Source organism: Lontra canadensis, unplaced genomic scaffold (genome assembly GCF_010015895.1).
Source record: "Lontra canadensis isolate GAN:19392208 unplaced genomic scaffold, GSC_riverotter_1.0 scaffold23, whole genome shotgun sequence".
In the NCBI taxonomy this organism is placed as follows: domain Eukaryota; kingdom Metazoa; phylum Chordata; class Mammalia; order Carnivora; family Mustelidae; genus Lontra; species Lontra canadensis.
In genome coordinates, this window is record NW_022631017.1 from 6714065 (window position 1) to 6733492 (window position 19428).

A 19428-nucleotide genomic window follows, 5' to 3' on the forward strand; every position below is an offset into this window, starting at 1 on the left:
GCTGGAGGTGGCGACCCCCTACCTCCCCAAAGACAGAAGTCAGAGGCGGCGGGAGAATGAGGCCACGATCCGTGCTCCGGGGGGCTCACCTACTATGGAGGTAGGCTTGATGGCTGAAGAAGCCTAGATAGATGCGGTGTCAGCCTCTCCACCCTGCGCTGGGGCCTCAAGTTCGGGCTGGACGCCTGGGGCGGGTAGAGTTGGGTCGGTTAAGGGGATCCCCGCGTCGTCATCACCTCCCCGTTGTCCCCCAAAGCTCGGCTCCGTTGTTCTCTCGGTGAGCTGTTCTGCACCTAGTCGAAGAGCAGAGATGCCCCCCCGAAGGCCTGGGCCCTGTCCCCACAGCCGTTCTCCAAGCTGACCTAGAAGCCCAGTGGCCTCACTGGGTTTTCGTTCGTCATACCTCAGAGATAGGGATGGGAGGCTAGTAGGAAGGCAGAGCCAATGTGGGCAGGGAGCCTTCCAAATCTCCTGCCAGCGAGAGCAGAGGGAGGAAGGAGGTCAGAAGACAGGACTGGAAGGAAGGACCCCTCAGTGTTTGTCCCTCTGGTGTCTGATGGGTATACAAGCCTCTTCTGGGTTTTTTAATGTATTGCCAAGAAGAGTAACTGAAGAACTTGGTTGCTGTTACTAAGGGAGCATAATGGTTTCATCTGCAAACATTGAGCACTTACTATGGGTCTGGAATTCATGGGATGCTGAGGGTGCAATGATGTTATTCATCTATGATTAGTGTGCATCATGGAACAACAGAGATAAAGTGCCAAGTTGGGCTGGCTAGCAAGACTCCAGAGAGAAGGGGGCTTTGGAGTTGGATTCTGGGTGAGAGGAGAGTCACCAGGCTGAGAAGTGGTAGGAAGTCTTTGGGGGCCACCTGTTCATTCAGCAGAGTTATACTGAACCCTGACTGGTGTTGGACCTTGGGGTATAATGAGGACCCAGAAGGCATTCCTGCTCTCTTTCACCTGCTGTCTAGGCATGAAGAAGAGGTGGGAATGAACAGGATAAATTCAGGGATAGGCAAGTTTCTGGGCTGGTCGCTAAGAATCCAGGAATTCCTAGCTGCGTGCAGCTGGGAGTCTGCTCGAGAGTTATGTGACCATCCACATAGTGTTGGGGTACCCATTCCTCATTCTTGGACCTTAGGACTGTTTCCACTATGCCCCCACCTCAGTTCTCCTTGGAGAGATGACTGATACAACATTTGATTAATTCATTCACCACTTGCTAGCTATGAACATTCTCTCTGCACAGGTTAGATGTTGGGGACGTAACGGTAAACAAATCAGAGCTTCTACTCTGCCTGGAAGTTCCAGTCAAAAGCATCTCTGAGAATTCCAGCAGGATCCTAGTCCTTGAGACCATGACTGCTTTGGTCCATAGTGCCTCTTTTTTGTTTCCTTCCCTCAAGGGTTCAGAACACCAGCTAATGCTTATTAGTACTGTAGGGAACCCTTCCAAATGTTTGGAGTGTAATGTCCTCATTTAATTTCCCTAAGTCCTATGAGGTCAGCACTAGAATTATCTCACTGTGTATATGGGAAAGCCTAGGCACAGAGGAGGTGAGTCGTTTTTCTAAAGAGTACACCAGAAATAAATGGCACAGCTGAGATTGAAAGCCAGGTCACTTGACCTGGGAGACCCTGTTCTTAACCCTAGGCTAGTTTGTCTCCCTGACTGACCACATAGAATGTCCACTTAAGCCAAGGACTTAGGAGTTTCCGAAAGGACCTGTACCTTGGGTGGTAGGCAGGAGAGAAACTTTTCAGCTGAGTGTGGGTGCTGGTAATGGTTTACATGGAGCCCCAGTAGATCTGTAGTAGGCTTGTAGGGACAGCACTGAGCTGGTATCCTTTCCTTAAGGCCGTGTGTGTGTGTGTGTGTGTGTGTGTGTTTTCTTGAATAAGCCTCAAGAGGAACAAACTGAAGTTTGATGCAGGAAAGGAGGCAACATGGGTGTGATGTGCCAGAATCTGAGGATGTGGGACACCCGGACCCCTCATTTGGTAGGAATCTTTAAGAGTATCAGAGACTTTCGTATTCTAGATTTCAAGAGGAACAGTCCCAGCCTGGTAGTTGAGTGAAGAAGATGGTCAAACAGTAGAAGATGTTTGCTTCTCTAGCCCACAGCTGCTGCATCTCAGAGCTGCCATCGTGTATCTGACCCCCTCCCTCCTAGCAGGCTGGGACCTTGCCCTGGATATGAGCCAGGCCACAGGGCCAAGGCTCCAGGGATTCCAAGCTGCTTTTCCATTACCTTTCTGGAACTCTAGGTGTTTCTCGAGAGTCCTCTGCACAGATCTGGGCAGGCCTGAAGTGGTCCCCCTCTACCTGCAGTCAAACCGCCTTGTGCATCTATCTTTGAGAGAGAGGCCTGTGTTGGGGGTGAGGATGGGTTTTGAGGGCGGCAGTTGGGGGTAAAGCCCAAGATAACAGGTAAGCAGGTTGTGAAATTCAGAACTATATAGACCTCCAGGCCACTTCTGCCACGCATACTTTTCTCCCTTGTCATAGGGTGGGGAGGGGAGCGGTGGAACCCTTGGCATGCCCCAGCCCCCTGCCCCAGGCGCTTTCTTGGCTGGGGAGAACAGGTTGTACTCTTGAGAAACCACAAGAGGAAGTTTAGGGAGGGCTGAGGGTGGGGAAAGTTCTGGGGCGCCTGCCAAGTTTCCCTTTCTCTGTTCAGCAGGAGGTATGTTTATTTTGGTGTGTTTCTCTTACCCTCAAAGACATTTAAATTTTAAACCCTCTGAGTTTCAAAGAGCTGTCAAGACCTGCACCATTACAGTGGCCCCATTACAGTGGCTGGGTTGTTGGTGGTGGAGGCAGCGGATGTTGGGGGCGTTGGAGGGGGGCTGGCCAGTGTAGGGGGGTGTTGGGGAGGGGCTGGCAGAGACACCTCTGGAAATGAGACCAAAGCAAGGTACCCTTTTATTGGATTTCACCCAGCATTCACACTGCTTGGGAAAGGCAGCATAACTCCAGAAGGTCTTCTTCTCTCCTTTTCTTCTCTCTCTTCCCCAAAGCACCCCCTCCAGCCCTAAACTCAGAAGAATGCACTTATAATGGTCACTTAGGAGCTAAATGAGGCAGCCAGGAGCTGTCCCAAGTGTTTTACTGGCCTTATCTCACTTGATTCTCATCACAATGCCAGGTAGTAAATATCCCTGTCCCCGATTTGCAGACGAGGAAGCTGAAATCCAGAGATGCTAAGAAACCTCCCCGAGGTCACACAGTTATTAGTAAGTGGCAGAGCCCAGATTTGAACACTTGGTGTATTTGACTTCAGAGCCTGTGCTCTTGACATTTAAATTAACAGCCAAATCAGAGTATCGATATATATCAGACCTGAACAATATTGTATCATGCCAGACCTCGAAGAGTAGGAGGTTGAAATTCAGATGACTTCTCTAGAGGAAGGGTGGCTTACATAGAGAATGGGAAGGGATTCTTTGGAAGGTAATGTATTTAAAAAGGATCACCAAGTGAAAAAAAGATGCAGTGGGTGAATGACTTAAGTCAAACTCTGGATGGTTGAAGCAAATGGGGAGACTTAGGAAGGATATTGTAGCTGTGTTCAAATATTTGAGAGGTTGTCTTTGGAAGTCCCTAGGTAGGGAGCAGTGCGGGGAAAACTTGGGGGGGGGGCGTATTTCCAAAAAGCATAAGAACTTTCTAACAGGTAGTTGCCTCATCCCTGTCTGAAGAAGTGAGTTCCTCGTCTGCAGGGCTCTAGGGCACCTCAGGAGGGGCTTCTGCTAGTGAAAAAACCTCGAAGCCCCTTCCAGCTCTAAACTTCCCATTTGATTATTCACCTGCTTCCCCTTCTGGGTCATCCCTTCGCTCCCTCTGCTCCCCAGCCCATGGCGATCCCCATCTGTCCACCAGGTGGGGCTGTTGCTCAGTGTGTTGTCCATGGACTGCTAGACTGGGCCAAGAGCACCATCTGGTCCTTCAGCGGCTGGCTGGTTTCATGGGGCCTCTGCCCCACCCCTTCCCCAGTTATCTACACGAGGACCCAGGGAGCCACTTTTGACCCAATGCAACCCCATAAAATGCTCTCTTAGGTCTGAGACTGTAGGGCCGCTCCTTCCCCTGGGGCCCCTCCCTCCTACACCTTCTCTCCCCACCCCACACTCCTCATCTTCCTTTGCCCTTGAGATAGAAGGACCTGTGTGTTGGGAGCAGAGGGCCAGGCCAGCAGCCCTTGTGGGCATGCCCCTTCATAGCCTTCAAAGGCATGACACCATGTTGTCTCCTTTAAGGGGCCTCAAAAGCTGCCCCTCACTTGCTCTCAGCGGCCAGTTCTCCCACTCTGGTTGAAAGTCGCCCCCGAGATGGCCACTGCTAAGGTGAGGCCCAGGAATTGTCTAGGAATGGTGGAGAGGAGACGGGTTGCTTGGTGCCCCCTGACGCCCTTGGAAGCGCACAAAGCAGCGAGGGCCCCCACATGAGCGGGAACCGAGAGTGCAATTCCAAGCCCCGTCACCAGAGGGCACTGTGGAGGCCAAGCCCACCACTTAGTCGTGTTCCAAACCTTTCCTTAGGCGCGTCTTCCCTTCTCACAGTAGGGCAGGAGGCCCATTTTACAGATGAGCAAACCAAAGCACCAAGGGTTAAGCAGCTGGCTTCCATTCGCACAGCTGGAAGTGGCTCAGTGGCTGAGCTGGAAGTCTGACTTGGCCATTTGGCGTAAAGTCTGTGTGTGTAACCCCTAATTTGTGCTTTCTCTTGTGGAGAGGTCACGAGAGCCAGTGCCTTGTACACAAACCACTCTGGTTTGAGTCTTAGCTTCGTCCCTTCCTGCTAGTGTGAAACTGAGTTTCCTCAACTGTCAGGTGGGTGTGGCTGTAGTCCCCACCTCACTGGGTCATTGCGGGGATCCCTAACGGCCAATATTCCTTGAATGCTTACTGTATAACAAGTATTCTCCTTTTTGTCCTCACGGCATTTTTGCGAGGCCGGCACTAGTGTTATGTCTTTATAGACAAGGAAACTGAAGCACAAGTTGTTACACAGAGTAAGGGGCTGAGGCTTCAGAGGCCACCCCCAGCACTGGGCACGGGAGATTAATGCACCTGAAACCCTGCCCAGTGCCAGACAGGTCGTGAGTCCTTATAAGTGATGTGTCTCCCATCCTTACGTGGTTTTAGTCATCTTCCAGCCAGAGCTGCTTTAGGTGGGCATGGGGGCTATCCCCAAACCAAGAGGCAGCCCGGGTTTCTTTCCTCACCATTCTACCTAGGACTCCCATTTCATCCTTTTTTCCTAAAATGAATACCAGCCCACAAGTTCTGGCCTGTGGTCAGACAGTTGGACGAGAATACTTGAAATTGGGACTGTCCCAGAAGCTCCCAGTTCTGGCCCCAGCTTTGTCTGCTCCAGCTCGCCCTCCCTCCTGTCCTCTATTCTCTTCCCTCCAGGCTGCTCCTCCTGCCCCTCCCCAGGGGCCCTGAGTTCTGGGAAAGGAAGTAGGAGCAGGGCCTCAGTTGCAGACCTCAGGCTCCAACTTAGGCTATAGCTGGAGGTGTTGGAGGCTATGGCAGGAGGAGCCAAGCAGCCATGGGGAGAGAGGATGAGGGTACAGAGGGGCCCCCAGGCTGTCTGTCCCCAGGAAGGCATCTATCCTTCATAGACTCTTTCCTAAGCTCACCCCTGGGGGCCGAGCAGTTCTGTCTGGATAAGACCCAAGGGAGGGTTTACTCCTTTCTGGCAAGCGGCTGTCACAGGCTGACTTTGGATTATGGAGGGGAGGGAGGTTTGCTTCCTCCCAACACCAGGCCCCTGTGAGTCAAGGGTGCATTTCCCCTGTTTCCCCTTCCTTCCAGCTCAGTCCCTTTTCTTTAAACAGTATCTATTGCAGAACCACAAACTTGGAGGCTGTTCACATGTGCAATCTATTTTCATCACGGCGAGAGAGGATCTTGGGGTTACAGATTCTCAGATGTAGCGGGTAGCTGAGTATAGGCCAGGGAGTAGAACATTCTGGTTTTTCCTGGGCCTTCTCCCTTTTTCTTTCCAGTCTGCTGGTACCTGCTGGTCCTACAGGCAGCCTCTATATCCTCTTGGAATTGACTTGACTCCACCTCTAGGACCAGGCTGAATTTTTCTCTTGGGTCTCTGTGTCTCCAGGGAAACAGTCTTTTTCAGCTTAGGACCAGCCTCTTGGGTTCTAACCGCCCCCAAAAATCTCTCTTTACAAATGCTGGACATGAGCTTGGTGCTTCCTGGGTCATCCTCAGAAAGTCCTGCCTTTCCCTTGGCTTTCATCTGATATGGTTTCTGGGAGTCATTTTTGGCATTCCTTGTGGGAATTTGTTGTGTGGGTTTCTCTGAACCCTCATGTCTTCCCAGGCACATGGCAGCAAACACTCTGGAGATAGTGATAGCCTATTTTTTGCATGATGCTTCCATAAGCCAGGTGCTGTGGTGGGGCCTGCGGACAGTATGTACTACTTGAGATCAGTTTTTAGTAAATGTGCATGTCTATTAACTCATTTCTCGTTTGTTCTTCCCAAGAATCCCACGAGGTTCCCTTATTTTATAGGTGAAGAAACTGAGGCACAGAGGTTAAGTAACTTTCCCAAGGTCATACGGCTAGTCAGTCCTGAGAGCCTGGGGGCTGAAAGAACTCTGACCTGAGTGGGACTTTTCCTGCATGTTGTGTAGTTGTGTGTTTGTGTGTGTGTGTGTTCCCACATGCGTGTGTTCACCCACCACGGTGGGTGTGAGATGTCCTCAGGTTCTGTGGAGACACTGCCCTGAACACAGCCTCAGGAAACATAGACCGGTAGGCCCCAGAGCTGCCTCCATGTGTGATGGTGAATTTGTGTGTGCACGTCTCTGTGGAGCTATGATAGTGTGGGTCCAAGTTCCCCAGACAAGCCCAGAGCCTCTTCCTTCCCTCAGCACTCCTGGCCAGAGCTGCAGAGCTGCCCACTAAGCCAAGCAAGATGGAAGGGAAGGAGCGAGGATGGCCCAGCCCTGCCCCAACAGTCAGGTCAGGTGTCACACAAGACCCAGGAAACAGAGGAGTGGGCGGTGGTGATATGAGCTTTGCTAGGTGGGGCTGGGGCCCTGACCTATCTGGGGAGCCCTGGATGAATCAGCCCAACCACAGCCGCCCCATCTGCGGTGATGATGCGCACAACTTTTTCCTCTAGCTGTCCCCCCAAACGTTCCTTTTCTTTCCTTTCTCTCCCCCAGACTCAGGCTTTGGTAGCGGTGTGGCTTCAGGGCAGTGGCTGAGGACACCCCTCTGGAGTTGGGGGTTAAGCTGAGTCCTCGCACTGGACCTGCAAACTTCACCTTCAAGGTACCCCACCCAAAAAGGGGCAGCAGCTCTGGCCAAGGATGTGTACCCCATACCCTACCCTGTCCAGAGGGCAGGCCTGCACAGGTCTAGGATCCCGGGCTCACCCATCTGGTGTGTTCCTCCAGCAACATCTGTGAGGCTCAGAGGTCTTGTCCATTGCTCATTTACAGCAGAGTCACAGTTAAGGCAGTGCTGGGTTCAAGGTCAGTGTAAAAACAAAATCCATCTCAAAATGACCATTAAAGCCTCCTGAAACTGCTCATAGGACATAGGAGATGTAGTTTGGGCCTTCTCCCCCATCTCTGAGACTCTACCAACACGGCCAGTTGCCATTGGAACAGATGGCCGAGTCCTTGGTTGAACATGATGCTGGGTTTGAGTTAAGGGACCACATTGTATAAATAATATCTAAGTGGTTGATGCTAGTGTCTCCTGCAGTGGATGTAATTGAATTTGTGTTCGTTAGAGGGGCACATTGAGAAATTCAATATGCATTCACTCCTGGGTTCTCATGGGCTCCCTGGGCCACAGGAAAGGTTTGAGTGGCAGTGCCGGGGCAATCTGGAGGAAGGAGAAGTTGCTTTTGGATGGATTAACCAGGAATTTCTTCTCAGAGATGTCATTTGAGAAAATAAAAGAGGAGTGGACTTAAGGAGAAATTATTCAGGAGAAGTTTGTTTTTTTTTTTTAAAGATTTTATTTATTTATTTGACAGAGAGAGATCACAAGTAGGCAGAGCAGCAGGCAGAGAGAGAGGAGTAAGCAGGCTCCCCACTGAGCAGAGAGCCCGATGCAGGGCTCGATCCCAGAACCCTGGGATCATGACCTGAGCCGAAGGCAGAGGCTTAACCCACTGAGCCACCCAGGCGCCCCATATTCAGGAGAAATTTTATTTTATTTTTAAATTTATTTCGTTTTGGTGATCTCTATACCCAATGTTGGACTCGAACTCACAACCCCAAGTTTATTATTTGGATGCTTTTCCCACTGAGCCAGCCTGGTGCCCCAGGAATAGTTTTCAGTGGTGGCGGCTTTTGTAATTTTTTACTTTTCTGAATATCTGAGTTTTTTGCTGAAAACCACACTGTAGAAATAATCATTTTTCGATTCCTATTTCTATAACAATTACCACGTTTACTTATTCTGTGTATCAATATTGTTTCCTTCTAAAATAATTAATGGCTATTTCTGTAACACCATTATTTTTATAACAATAATTATTTTTACTATGCCCTTTCTTATTTTTTTCATGGTTTGAAAACTCCAGGGGGACCTGGGTGGCTCAGTTGGTTGAGTGTCTGACCTTTGATTTCAGCTCAGGTCATGATATTAGGGTCATGTGGGCTCAGTGGGGCTCAGTGGGGAACCTGCTTGAGATTCTCTCTCTCCCTCTCCCCCTCCTCCCTGCACTCTCTCTGTTTCTCTGGCTCTAAAATAAATAAAATATTTTTGAAAACCCCTAAACTCCAGCAAGACACTAGGGCAGATAGGTGAAGACATGAGTGAAGGTAAAGAGGAGAGAGGGCTGGGGCATTGCACCCTTTAAAATTACTGAGGATCCCAAAGAGTTTTTGTTTTTGAAAATTGTGGCTATTGACATTTAACTTCTCATTTTATTTATTTATTTATTTATTTATTTATTTATTATTAAAAGATTTTATTTATTTATTAGAGAGAGATCACAAGTAGGCAGAGAGGCAGGCAGAAGGGAGGGGGAAGCAGGCCCCCTGCTGAGCAGAGAGCCCAATGTGGGGCTCGATCCCGGGACCCTGAGATCATAACCTTAGCGGAAGGCAGAGGCTTAACCCACTGAGCCACCCAGGCGCCCCTTAACTTCTCATTTTATTTTATTTATTTATTATTATTATTTTTAAATATTTTATTTATTTATTTGACAGACAGAGATCACAAGTAGGCAGAGAGGCAGGCAGAGAGAGAGAGGTGGAAGCAGGCTCTCCGCTGAGCAGAGAGCCCGATGCGGGGCTCGATCCCAGGACCCTGGGATCATGACCTGAGCCGAAGGCAGAGGCTTTAACCCACTGAGCCACCCAGGCGCCCCAACTTCTCATTTTAAATGCAAGATTTTAAAAATACAAATTCCTTTAAAGTCACAGTAAAAAATTCATTGCGTGTTAACATAGCATCGTATTTTTTAATAAAGCAATAACTATATTATTAAATTATTCAAAATTAGTGAGCAGTGTGGCTTTGTTTTACATTTTTCTTTGAAAATCTATGTAATGCCTGAGTTAGTAGAAGACAGCCCAGTTATCGCGTCAGCTTCTGCTCTCATCTGCTATAGTGTGTTGTTTTGGTTGATGTCCATGAAGAAAATCTGGCCTCAGACAGATAGGTGTTTGGAAAGGGAGAACTTGTGGACTGGTTTAGAACCTGTGGCCTCGCAGAACACAAGGCAGTAGTGAAGAAGCCAAATCAACAGCATTGGGTAGGGGAGTTTAGACTCTATTTCGTAGACAATGGGGAGCCATAGAAGGCTTCTGAGCGTGGAGGTGCCATGATCAGACTGTTTTAAGAGGATTTCTAGGGCAGCAGTAGAACAGAGTTGGCAAGTGAGAGTCTACGCAAAATCTAACAAGGATTGAAACTAGGGTGAGGCCACTGGAAATGGAAATAAGGGGGTGATTTGGCTAAATATGTTGAAGGTAAAAGCAACAGAACTTAGTGATTATTTGGTAGGAAGGTATGAATAATCATCCGCCCTGTGAAGTTGCTCTGCCCTTCCCCTGCTGGGCACCACACATACTTCTAAGATGGAGCATGTTGTCGTGTGCTGCTTGGGTGCCTTCTCTAGACTTCCATGGGCGGCCCAGTAAATGAATGAATGAGAATAGGCAGGACCTCCCCAGAATGTTTCAGCCTTGTGTGGCTGGCAGAATCGTGGGGCCGTTAAGAGAAACTTAAAGACCAGGAGGAAAATATGTCCATTATTGTTAAGTATTACTGAGTAAAGAAGGGTAAGGGGAGATGTCAGGCTATAAAGAGAGAGAGAGAGAGAGTGGGTGGACCTTGAAATATACCAGGCTGTTGGCAAGGAAGTACACGTTCCTGGGTTCTAAAGATGTGGGGAGAACTATAAAAACATCTAGGAGAGATTGCTCCATTATTTTTTCTTCAGTAAGTCAGGTTCAATTAGGGCAGTGTTTTTCCCAAAACTAGAAAGGTTTTCATTTTAACCCGTATTATTTACATGTGTGTGCGTATGCGCACACACATATATCAAACGTTTCACAAAGCAATGTTACCCTTACTGAGGATAATGTACTTCTGATATTTTCTTTTATTCTGTTGTTTGATTTATTTTTTAAATGCTGGTCATGATGAGCTTCATGACTTTAGGACCCAGTAAAGTATCCTGACTTGCAATTGGAAAAACTCTTAAGTGGGCGAGTTATCCCTTAGTATTCTCAAAGTTCTGCTCGCAAATAGATTGTCCAATATGAGGCAAAAGGAATTTACTGGAAGAAGGCTGGGAACTCAGACTTGCCAAAAAAGCTGGAAGACTAGCTTTGGAAATGGACAGAAACTGATAAAGTGCCTGAGGGCCGGGCAGAGGGCCATGCAGGAAGATTCCAGGAGCTGGGAGGTCACACCTCTGCCTGGCCAGGCATGGTGGGAATGGAGGGGCCGGCCGTGCCCGTGTCTGTGGTGCATGCAGGAAGGCTGGCTCCCCGATTTGTACTAGGGAAGAGGAGAGTCCCCCAAAAGGAAGTGGCAGTGCTGTAGGAAAGAAGACTGGATGCTTGACAGCCACAAGAGAAGAGTCTACAAAAGGTATCCTGGCTTATGCACCTAAAAAGATGTCTGGGTGTCTCAGTCATTAAGCATCTACCTTTGGCTCGGGTCATGATCCCGGGATCCTGGGATTGAGCCCCGCGTTGAGCTCCCCGCTCAGGGGAGATCCTGCTTCTCCATCTCCCTCTGCCTCACACCCCTGCTCGAGCTCTCTCTCTCTCTGTCTCTCAAATAAATAAAATCTTAAAAAAAAAAAAAAAAAAACTATATCTAATAGTGAGTGGTGTCCTTGCACAATAGTGGACCTGACTGGACGTGTTCTTGCCCTGCTGGTGGCCTTGTCACGTGGTAAACTCTCCCTTCAGAAAGCAGTTTGCCTCACAATAGAGCATGAGTAAGCAAAATACGGTATTTCTGGTAAAGAAAATATTAGATAGCCATTAAAAATGTCAACTGCAGGGACACCTGGGTGGTGCAGTCGGTTAAATGCCTGACTCTTGGTTTTTGCTTGGGTCGTGATCTCAGGGTCATGAGTTTGAGCCCCACAGTGGCCTCTGCTCAGCACAGATTTGCTTAAGTTTCCCCTTCTCCCTCTGCCCCTCCCCTCCATGCACACTCTGTCTCTCAAGAATAAATAAATAAATCATTTTTAAAAAGTCAATTGCAAAGATATGTGATATCACAAAAATTAATTATACATCAAGTGAAGGAAAGCAGGATGCAGAACTGTACACACAACATATGGCAGTTATATATTCTACACACACATACACAGACACACATGCACACAGAAGAGACTGGAAGAAAATATACCAGAGTGTTAGCAGTGGTGTTTTTGGGGGGCAGTAGAACTATGCGTGATTTTTTTCTTATTTTTTTTCCCCTAAATATTCAGCTCTGTAATGACATGAACAATGTTACTGTCTTGAGTCATGTTTCCATAAGTATATAGCACGTCTGTCTGATTTTCATGGTCTCTCCTCAGAGACAGTAGAGGCCAGGTAAAGAGATGGCATGAGGCATCTGGTATGCGTGCCCCCAGGAGATCCTGATGTGGCCTGGGGAGGGATCGCTGCCTCATGTTCATGACTAAGCCAACACTGGCTGCTGATCCTTCCCGTCCTGTGGACCAACAACACCGAAATACCCAGGCACCTCTGGGATGGCCAACTTCGGCTGTCATGGCCGTTGGGGGTGGGTCTTAACCTTGGATGACACACTGTCATGCCTCAGTTACCCATGGATGGGCACAGAGCGGATCTGACGGGTGGGGCTGGCATTTCTTTGGTGGTGGGGGGGTGTGCCTGATTTCTCCTCGTCCATTTTAGCAGCTTGGAGCAGTGGGAACCAAGGGTGGTGAGCGCGGGAGCAGGACTGTAGCCCACAATATCTGCCTTTCCCTGCTCAGCAACAGTGAGGGAGGTGGAGTCTGGATTTAGCCCCAAGATAAGGAATATGCAACAGCTGACCGGGAAGATCAAAATAAACAGCTGTGCCCCCAGGAGAATGAACTCCACATTCCATTCTCTGATCCCACCCCCAATTCCGCTTCTCCCCAGCACTGTCCCCCATCCCACCCCCATGTGTGCACACTCAGCATCCCATCAGCTAGGAGGGCCTCCCCGCTCAGCCTTGGCTTGGCTCCCTCAGAATCTTCCCACACCGCCCTCCTCCCTTAACCAGAGGCGCTGGGGCCGGTGTCCAGCTGTCTGGAAGGGAGTGAGTATTCGGGACAGGTGGCCGGAGGCGGATGCTGACGGGGCCTCATCCCAGCTCCACCTGCCAGGCTCGGCCACCCTCAGACTCACATGTGGGCCCAGGAACAGAAGAGGGGAAGGCTGGGGAAGCTGAGGCAGGACTGGGATGGGGGGCGGTGTGGGGTGTGTGGGGAGGGTGGTGTGCAGGGGTCCTAACAGCCAGGTCTGTGGATGTCTGGTCTGCCCTCCCTGTGGGTGGGCCCTGCCCTCTGGGATCTCACAGTCCAGCAGAAGAGGCAGGCAGTAGGTATAAAAGGTGCCTCCCTAGGTGGTTTATGGCCGCTCTAGGAGGTCATTCCTTGCCATAATGCTTAGGGGAATCCTTGCGAGCCTCCACGTCTCTTGAGAGTTCAAGTCCATGCCTCAGACTCCCCAGACAACTTTCCAAACATGCTAACCTAGGATCTTATTTGTTTTTATTTTTATTTTTAAAGACTTTATTTGAGAGAGAATGAGTGGTGGGGAGGGGCAGAAGGAGAGAGAGAGCGAGAAAAGCAGACTCCCTGCTGAGCAGAGAGCCCGATGTGGGGCTCGATCCCAGGACGCTGGGATCATGACCTGAGCTGAAGGCAGATGCTTAACCGACGGAGTCACCCAAATGCCCAGCTAACCTGGGATTTAAAATGGAGGAGATAGAAGGAGCAGATATTTTCTGTTTCCTGGGGCTGGACGGACGCCTTGGGCCACCCAGAGTAGTAATTAACACGTTCCTTTCTGTCACTCCCTTACCAGTCCCGGCCCGCACAGCAGGACTCAGCGGGACCTGGACGCCGCAGGGCATCAGGGCAGCACTGGCTCCCATCACATCCAAACCTGGAGAGATTCTGGGCATAACTCCCACGCTCCTAGTTTGTATATGGCCTCTGACCAGGGCAGAGAGTATCAAAGCCAGGGGCAGGGGTGAGTGTGTGCCTTGAGGTGTGTTGGGAATCTTCACCCTTGATGGGGGGATGTCTGAAAGAGGAACGGGGGGCTCCGGAGGCTCTCCGTTGGTCTGGCTGTCTGAGGACAGGGTGCTCGCATCTGCCCCAAGGCCCAGTGAGGATGTATATGGGCACCTCACTCTCGGTCCCACTGCTGGCGACCTGGCAGGGTCCGACGTCACTGTACTTAAATGTCCCCGAGTCCCCAGGGCCCTCTAACGACCCACATCTCCAGCAAGCAGACTGCTAGGCCTCTCCTCCCTTCCACAGCCCACCCCCACCCCTGGCAGCCAGCAGACTCCGTAAATACAGGCTATAATAGCCAGGACTGACAGAATTAGCAGAGCCCCTTGTTCGAAAATGATTATGACTTTTGGGACGCCTGACTGGCACAATTGGTAGAGCAAGCGACTTGAATTTGGGATCGTGAGTTTGAGCCCCATGTTAGGCATTTGAGCCCCATGTAGTGCTTACTTTTTTTTAAGTAAGTATTTAGACTTTCAAGATGGTGACAATAGAGCATTAAACCAAGTGGGGGGGGGCCCTTCTGAGCATGGGGCTCTGTATGACTACATAGGTCACATGCCCATGAAGGCGGCCCCGTGTAGCTAACGTGTTTCAGCCCTTTGCCGCCTGCCAGGCGCTGTGCCAGGCGCTCGCCATGCGTGGTCTCATGCCTTACTCTGAGTGGCCTGATTATCCCTATTGTGCAGACAAGGAAATTGAGGGATTAGACAAGCCACATAACTTGCTGAGGTCACCAACTCTTAAGGACCAGAGCCCGGGTGGTGGGGGGAGGAACTCAGCCGGTCTGTCAGCAAAGCCTAGGCTCTCAACCACCCCCCTCCCGCCGGTCCAGCCTATAGGGTAGGGAGGTTGCTGGGCAAGGCAGCTGCTTCCCGTCCCCTTTTTCTGCCCTATCAGAGGCAGGAAGGAAGATGAGGCAAGAAACAGCAGCTGACAGTGTGGGGACAATGGTAGCGGCGGGGAGGGTGGCCAGCCCAGGCAGAAGTGCTGGGTGGAGATGGGTGAGATGGGCGCAGGGACAGTGTGAGCTGGAGGCCGCTGATAGACAGCACAGCTGTGCCCTCCACCCTCTCCCTGCTTTGCCCTGCTCTTACCTTCCACGCTGCCTCTCCCCTCCCGTGCTCTCCCCCTTCCCTTTCCCGCCACCCCTCGCAGGGGCCAGCTGTGCCCTCAGTAGTCCCACACTTCCCCCCATGGTAACAGCCACAGCTTACTGAGCACCTACTATGTGCTGGGCACGCCACCAGGTATATAATCTTGAATTCCCTCCACAGACCCGTAAACAATGGTTATTATCCCACTGAGGCAAGAGCGGCTAAGAGGTTGTCCAGAGTTACAAGGCTGATAAACGGGAAAGAGGAGACGTGGGCCCAGATTGAAGCCGGGGCATTTCCTGCTCCCCCTCACCATCTACTCCATAGGATGGGGCTGGCCTGACAAGGTGTGGCCGTTCTCTGAGCAAGGAAGAGCCTGTTCTCACGAAGTCGATAATAGTTTGAGAAATGGTCAGTTTGAGGGAAGAAGATGGTGTGTATTCTGAGGGAGGGAGACGTTCACCTCCTGCCTCCATTTTGTGAGAATTGGGTGGGGGGTCAGGGGGATCTTATTTCCCCGGAAGGCCCTTTCAGGCCCTTGGGAAGGCAGGTGTCATAGAGTTAGGTGATTGGAGCCGAACGCATGAGGAAGAAGGCCTCTCACACTCCTGGTACCCATCAGCATCCTGGCACCGAAGATGTTCTGGGATAGGCATTGGCGGTGGGGTGGGGGGTGTGTGGCTAGACTGCTGTAAACAGAGACCCTCCCCCAAATCAGGGACTGAAACAAAATGGTAATTTCTCATATACACGTCTGGGTGGGGAATCTGAACCTTTGACGGTGTTGAGGACCCAAGCTCCTCCCATGATGTCGCTTCTTCATGCCTTGGGACGTTGAAGACAGCTCCGCGCCATGTCTCCTGGGTCCAGGGTCCAAGACTTGCCAGTCGGAAGAAAAGGAAAAGGGGAGCCACTGCCCTTCCTTTTCTGGACATGACCTAAACTGGACAGATAGCCTATCCCTGTGGCCAAAAGTTGGTCACCGGCCACACTGAGCCACAAGAGAGCTTGGGAATCATATATACCTGGGGGGCAGTTCCTAGTATGGAAGGTACAGGAATGTGAACTGGATTCTGGGGGGAGGGGTGGCGACTACTGATGTTTGTCAGCGGATGGAGAAGGGCAGGGACCAAGAGAGCTGATGTCACATGGTGAGGCTGGCGATCTATGGGGAACTTCTGAGAGAAATGTTCTCAGAGGGACTTCTCTCTGGGTGAGGTGTAAGGCAGAGGGGCCATCAGCCCTTGACGAATGCGCTGTCTCCTGGACTGCCTCATCTCTAGTCCAGTGTAGAGGGTTCGAGTCTCCCTTGCCCTGACCAGAAGCCTCTTGGAAACCCTCAGGGAGCCCTGGTCCCATTAGCCCTATAGGATCAGGGGAAACTTCTTTGAGAGCACCACATTCACCCCTTTCGGGGGCCCTTCTGTTCTCAAGAGGCATGGAGAAGGGTCATATCCTTACACTTCAGTGAAGTAATAATTATCTCGAGCACCAGGAAATGGAGACATCGAGAGGCTGAGAGATAGAGAGAGTTCCAGAGCTCTCAGGGCCAGTCTCAGTCTCTGAGACAGATGGAAAGTGAGCAGAATCAAGCTTTGTCAAAAATCCTATGAAACTCCTGGTGGCTCGTTGCCAGCAGGAAGTCTTCTGGGTCCAGCACTCACTCGTCCACCCATCCGCCCCCTCAGTGTCTGTTCATTGAGCGCCTACCATGGATACACCTGGTGCTGTGCTCATTGTGGGCAAAAGAGAAGAGAACAGGGCAGACACAATTGCTTACCTCATGGAGCTGATAAGCCCTCAGTTTCCCTGGTCCCTGCTAGGCTGTCACAGTTCTAAGAGAGCCAGCTTTGTGGCTCAGAGCTCCAGCAGCCCAACGGGAGCCCAGGAGAGCACAGGGCAGGCCCTCGCCTTGGAGCCAGGTGTCTGCCATCTTGGGGCAGCAGGGCGCGCTGTGGGCCGGGGGAGGGGATGGGGGTGCCCATGGGGAGGGGGTGAGCAGCACTGGAGTTGCAGTTTCACTTCTCTGTCGCATACCAGCGTGGAATCCGTGTTTTCTCAGTCGGTGAGGTTTGTGACTTCTCATCTTAGCGGAGGGGAGAGATCATCTCCCACCCCTTTCCTCCAACCCCGGCTGTTCCTCCAGTGCTCCAGTTTGGGTGGGATCCCTTCCAACTGCGGCCCTGTGACCCCAGCTCTCCAACTGCGTTGCTTTGCTCCAGGAAAAGGGGGTAGTGTGAGAAGTGGAAATCCTGTGTGGGGACACTTCCTCTGTGGGGCTTTTGGTCGCTAAGGCTCTGGGCCCCTCTTGACCTTGTGGTTCCCCCAACTCTCCCAGGAAAAGAGGCACCATGCCCTCAGCTCCTCAGAGAGCTGCCCTGGCTCCCTGTTTCCTCTGAGGGCCTGTCCCAGGCCCTCTGTCTGCCTGCGTGGGTTGCCCTCTCTCACTTTCTTCCTGGAGACCTGGCCTAGTCCAGACTTCTGAGGGGCCTCCCGGTATCACTTCTTTTTCTCTTGCGATGGAACAATGCTGGTGGCGTGGCAGAGGAGAGGGACCCCTCTTCATCAGAGGGAGGGCTGAGATCCTCCCAGGATGCAGTCTGTCTGCTTGCCTTTCTTGACACCCCTCTTTTGTACGTAGTAGGTATTTGGTCGATGGTGGGTGGTAGGTAGAGGAGATGTCAACAGGCATCTTATAGGTACCCAAAAATATGGCTGCCCAATTATTATAGTATTGAAATATAGTGGACTCTCATTATTCCTGGTAGCGGGTTCTATAAAGTTGCCGTGAACACTGATTTAGTGAATGCTGGGCCATTGCTCCTAGGAGAATACTGGGTGAGGTTCCTTCAAGCCCTTGGTCACAGTGTTTTCATCAGCGGACAGAGAGAATACTTTGTTTTATGTGTGTTTCTGTTTAAAGACAACTTACTTAAGATGTATTGTTGATTCATTAACATTGAACTTGTGGCCAGGGGCACCATAACTCGTGCCCAAACAAAATTTATCCAACACACGTGTTTTCTCTGACCCATCACAGCCTTCTTGGGCCTGGAATTTTTAGACAGTACATCAACCCTACAGTCGGGGGCCATTTTAAACAGCAAAACCAACAAAAGGGCAAAAAATGTGGAAAAGGTGGCACTAACTAGACTTCTTACAGCATGGGAGCTGAGACAAGAAGGCAGAGCATGCCTTGGGTGACCTCAACAACAAGCAGGAGCATCAGGTGACTCCGATTTTTTCACGGCTCTGTGCATGCTTGCAAATGGCCGTGAAGGTGGCCTACGTGTTGATTTGGGAGCTGCAAACAAATTTTAGTGAGTAGGCAAATTTGCAGATGCCAAATCCACAAATAATGAGGATCAACTCTAGCACTGCATGGGTTGGTGGATACCCGCTGCCTGGTGGTCAGCAACTAACTCTCTGCAACCTTCAGACCCTTAAAGGTTGATTGCCTGGCCCAGCAGGCCCCCTGCCCCCCGCATTACTACACCCACACTTGGGCCAGCACCCATGCCGTATCACTGTTCACTCTTGTGGGCGGGTGGGTGCCTTTGGCTGCCTGGGCCTGCACTGGAGGAGGAGAGAGGAAGCCTTGCCCTGCCCTCCTCCCCCCAACCCAACCCCTACTTCCCCACTGCACGTGAGGCCTTACTGGCGAGCAAGACCCACACATGCATAAAGGGAGGTAGGGTGACATGAGCGGGTGGCCACCTGTGACTTTTCTCAGCCAAGTGCTGCATCAACACCTGGGGAAGACCCCCTGGCAGTTTGGGGGGGGGGGCCTGTTTTGACCTAATCTTTATTTACCCCGCACAAAGGAAGTAAATAAATAGCTCTTTACGTGTTTCTGCGCGTGCCAGACTGTGTGCCTGCTGTGTGCTGTTGAAAACCGAGACTCGGCCCCAGAGGAAGTGGTAACAAAACGATTGTTTTATTTTCCACTTACCCTTACATCTCTTCCCCACCTCCACCCTTTTTATATGTGCCGAGAAGCTTTCTCTCCCACCCTGGGATCCCATCATTTGTTCCTTCATTTCTTCACCCACTCATGCTAGCGCGTACTGAGCCCCCACGGTGCTAGATGCTGGTGAACAGGAAAGATTCCTATAAAAGAAAGTGAGATGGAAAAAGGGTGCTTTGGCCCAGGTATTCACATTGCTGGGAGGACTGCTTATCAGCAAGATAAGCAATTTCATCTGTGGGATCATGCAATCTCATCTCATAGGACTGTTTCGAGGATTGGAGTGGGTAGAATACTGATGGCACTCGTGGTCCGCTCTCAGCACGTCAGTTTCTTCCCGGAAGGACACACTGCGCATGTGCAAACAAGGTTTGCAGTTTCTGCGCCTCCTTCCGACTCCTGTGGCTGCATCCCTGCCCCGGATCTTCCAGAGCACCTGCCTGGATCACTGTGCATTTCCACGGCACCACTGCTCAAAGACCAGCAGAGCCTTCCCAGGCCTGTGAAATCAAATTCAGCTTATGTGGTGCTCTGGTTCTTCTAGCGTCTCGGCTCAACCCACCTTTCTAGCCCCTGGGCCCGCGATCAACCT

The 19428-nt window shown here is 50.9% G+C and overlaps 1 protein-coding gene across 1 annotated transcript in view; it reads left to right on the forward strand.

Annotated features, from left to right (window-relative positions):
* Window positions 1-19428, forward strand: part of CCND3 (cyclin D3) — a 96026-nt gene continuing 76598 nt past the window's right edge. The window contains exon 1 of the mRNA XM_032862195.1: window positions 1-100. Coding sequence (XP_032718086.1) covers window positions 95-100 — 6 coding nt within the window. The 5' untranslated portion in view covers window positions 1-94. The remainder of the gene's footprint in view (window positions 101-19428) is intronic.